Here is a 4,103-nt window from a genome sequence, read left to right as displayed (position 1 = left end):
GGCAAGGGAAACTAGATAAATATTTAAGCTACATGGATGATTTAACCTGTAAACGGCAATTTCCCTCCCTTGCTTCTTTCACAGCTGCTTTTCTTCTGAAATACTGAACGTGTCCGTTTCATTGTCTCGGCTTTTTGGAGAGAAAGATCACCGAAGTGGATGTTTAAAAATAATGGGTGGTTTCAGATCTTGGCTACTGGGAAACAGCCAAGCTTCCTAAGTACTCCTTGGAAAATAAGCAAAAGCAGAGGAAATCCGACAGCTGGACAGACAGCTCAAGGAGTAGAAGATAGTCTAGTTTTCAAAAGTATCCATTTTTGGTCAAATCCAAAATGCTCCAAGAGGAGCGGGAGTGCAGCTCAGATACTTCCAGGCCAGGCAACGCTTCCTGCTTGGCTTCTGGGCCGTAAACAATGTGCAAGGCCTCTTAGCTGCTTTCTAGTCCACAAGAGTTCAGAAGTACAAAGTAAAAAATTAAACAAGTCTCTTTGTAAAGACTTAAATAGTTTTTCTTTGGATACAGTTGTCCTAGATGGTTGACAAAAGCAGGGAAAAGGCTTCCAAGCGTGCATAGAAAGAGTGGAACAGGATCACCTTCTCCAACTGATAGTTGTAAAAGATACAAAGATGTGTGGGGTCAGCAGTAATGTTTGAAGTAGGAAAACTAACAGAAAGAAACATGACAACCTTAAATTTTCTATGCAACACCAAGCAACAGACCTTTACAGATGCATCAGAATGCGTAGCCAGGTTGCATTTTCCTTGATAAAGCTTCAGATTACAGCTTTGTTTTCCTGGTTACTCTACCCAGGATTTGTTTACCAGTTACTCGGGAGATCAGAGACTGCATGTACAGTTAATATACTGGTAAAGTTAACATATACAGGTAAAATGTTTTCAGTAACAAACACCTGTGAACAGAATAGTTAGGTTCCAAGGCACAGAAGCTGAGATGGTTGAATTTAAACTTTTTTTTAATTATTTTTGTTAAACCATAAAAAAGACTACTTGTAAAAATACACAAGCATTCAAAGTAATAAAATGAAAGGTGGTTATGGTTTTGGCATCATTTAATTGAAGCTGCTGTTCCCAGTAGCTCATACATTGCATGGAAATCATAAGTTATAAAAAAATGAGAGGAAGTGGAAAGAGTTACTATTCAAACAGAAATAAAACACTTCAGGCTATGCAAGCATCAGCAACTCCCCAGCCCTGAATTTGAGTCTCCCACACATTAGGAACAACAACAAGAGTTCTGCTTTAATGATGTAGATTTGTGCAACTTTTTGCAATATGCAAGATGTCCTTTCTCTTGGGTTTTCCTTTTTATGTTAACTCTTTTAGAAGTAGCTTTAAGCTATTTGATTAAAAATATGTTTCCCTAGTACGTATGTTTTCTGTCTTGCTGTTTACAATGCTGCTCTGGAAGACAAGCTTGTGACTTGATTGTATTATGGAGTTTTGTAACATGGAAGAAATTCTTTTTAAGACTTTAAACTTTTTATTATACTGAAAGTCTAGTAATGGTCATAACCAACTTTTCTTCCGTCTGTGGGTTCATATGTAAGCATATACTTATTTGAGAGGGAAACTATGAAAAACACTCAAAACCAGACTTAAGGTCATTCCCTCCTTTCTTCATTCCTTACTGTAATACACAAAGAGAGTTGGGGTGGAACATGATCTGTAGCAATATAAAATTTATTTTACAGGCTCAGGCTTAGTGTATTTGCTTTTCTACTGTTACGTCCAAGGGCGCACTGTCAGCATAAAATTCACATTTCTTTCTGATTTTTTCCTTAGCTATTTTTTGCTACACTTAATTTTTAAGCTTAGAATAACTAGGGGAGGGGGACGGGGGGACACCAAAACAACATGCCAACACTATTACTAGAGGGAAAACAAATTTCTCAATTGTGCTGCTGTTTACTTTGTGTAATGTGTTTCTCTGTTTCCTTTCTGGAAGTAGAGGTGGTTCTGTGTTTTGTGAACAACCCAGGCAAACTGCATTACTGGAACTGGGAAAATGTGGCTGTCAACCTTGCAGCTCTGCCCAGGGTGGGCAATACTGGGTATTACTACAATCAGCCTTGAAAAAAATACTAGGTTTTGAGCTGATAATACTTTTCAGAAAGTATCTTAATTGAGGGAGGTTTGATGCATCTGTTCTTTAATATGAAAGTGACCTTTAAAGCCTGCTAAAATTCCCAAATGTCATTTTATTTTGTTGTTGCTTCTGGATTTGCATCAAGCTCTAAAACAAGTTTTACAACTGTTGTGAAAACTCTAAGCGTGTGCTAGTTATCAGCTGCTGTGTATTGTAGGGGTAAGAACCTCTGTTAAATCTCACTTCCTTTTTGTTTGATGCTAGAAGTAGCAAACCTAATAAGCCTTGGTTTTAGTTTGGCTTTGCTATTTTAAGCTCACATTCAAAAGAAATATGAGTACATGTAAGAACAGCAGACTTCATGAAAATGAGTAAATGTGTTTTCCTTGACACCTGCTTCTCTACTTTCGAGGCAAAACTTGGAGTTGCTGATTGTCTTCTAATGAAGGATCAGGTTACAGCCTTATCAGAAAGTACACAAAAATGTTGTTCAAAACCAGCAATTTAGCTTTTCAGAGGTGACCAAGTGTTTTTGTTAGCTACAGCTATGTATGATTTTGCAATTTGATTCGGTGCACTGTGATTGTTTTTAATTTAATGGCACACCCAAGTGGCCAAACAAAGGCATATCACTCTAGATTGGCAACAAGTTACCTGCAGCGAAACTGCCAAGACCCAGGGTTTTTATGCTTTGAATATAGTTGCCAATAAACAAAAACTTACTGGTTAAGCAAGCACTCTTCTGCCAAGCTCCAGAGCACAATCTTTTAAAAAAATGTGTTTTCATCTTTGGAACAGAAGTCTGGAAGTCGGACAACCTGGATTCTGTTTGCAGTTCTGCCATGGCCTTGTTCCATGCCTTTAGCCAAATGCCTTGAGATCTGGATTTGAGAGGTGCACTGAGAGTTCAGACAGCATCCCTTCTCTTTTGGAGTTTGTCTTATTTTAAAATAAGCTTAGAAGCTGCTACTTTTGCAGAAGTCAGAGTTTTGAACTATAACTTACTGGTACTGTTTTAGGAGTTCAGTGCTAAGCAATAGCACACTCAATTTACATAAAGCTGTAAATAACAAATGTGGTTTTTCATCCTTTTATAGAAAGCGTGACTATGAAGGGTTTCTGTGTTCTCTGCTGTTGCCTGTAGAATCTCGAACCTCTGCTTTTGCCTTGAGAGCCTTCAATGTGGAACTGGCTCAGGCAGGTATTAAAATATATTTGTGAACTCTGGAAATGTAGAATAACAGTTTCAATATTCTAAATTACACTAGCAGGTGGTGTTTTGCTGAGATTAACTTTTTGTACTGTAAGGGGCAATGAATCAATAGTGCAATACAAACCTCTAATTTTGAATGGCCCTTGGAAAGTAGCCAGCCTCCTCCAATTTGTTTTGTTTATGTACATAGCTTTTCTGACTTTCCTCTTTGTTGTGCATTTTAAAATTAAATTATAACAAACAGGTTGTGGTCCTTGATACTGTTATGTGATTGCATCTATGTCCTGGCTTCAAATGCAGTGACTGCATTGGTAAAGTGCAGCTAAATCCTATCTGTAGAAGGTCTGTCAAAAACTTGGATGATATAATCAGTTCCAGGTCTTTGTTGGCAGAAGCTAGGTGATGGAAAGGCTGCTGGGAGGGAAGTTTGTAATTAGAGAGTTGTGGGAGGGGAGTGGCTGCAGTCTCTCCCCTTTGCTAGGTGGCCAGAAACTGCCAGTGCAACCAGGAAAGTTGGTAGTGCTTGCCAGAAAGGAGCGATCCAGGAAATGTGCTGACCAAGCAAAATCATGGATCAGCTTCTGTGGGCTGTGCTTCTGGCAACCTGTGGTGCTGCCTTCCCTTGCTGCTGTTACCATTGCTTCTTTTCCTTCTGGGAAGAAAGCTAAGGTGAGGGTTGCCCAGGACTTAATCTCCATGGGTTTCAAAGTCGGGTTGTGGTGAAGATTTTTTTACTCTCTGTAGTGTTCATATACTTTATGAGGAGTAAACATATTCAGAACT

The 4,103-nt window shown here is 38.8% G+C and overlaps 1 protein-coding gene across 1 annotated transcript in view; it reads left to right on the top strand.

Annotated features, from left to right (window-relative positions):
• NDUFAF6 (NADH dehydrogenase (ubiquinone) complex I, assembly factor 6) overlaps positions 1-4,103 on the top strand; it is a 35,184-nt gene that overhangs the window by 5,636 nt on the left and 25,445 nt on the right. The window contains exon 2 of the mRNA XM_009324447.1: positions 3,205-3,304. Within this exon, the coding sequence (XP_009322722.1) occupies positions 3,205-3,304 (100 nt within the window). The remainder of the gene's footprint in view (positions 1-3,204; positions 3,305-4,103) is intronic.

The sequence above is a fragment of the Pygoscelis adeliae genome, unplaced genomic scaffold, assembly GCF_000699105.1.
Source record: "Pygoscelis adeliae isolate BGI_AS28 unplaced genomic scaffold, ASM69910v1 Scaffold145, whole genome shotgun sequence".
NCBI classification, from domain to species: Eukaryota; Metazoa; Chordata; class Aves; order Sphenisciformes; family Spheniscidae; genus Pygoscelis; species Pygoscelis adeliae.
The sequence above is the reverse complement of the archived record's forward strand: the minus strand, read 5'-3'. Positions and strand labels throughout refer to the sequence as shown.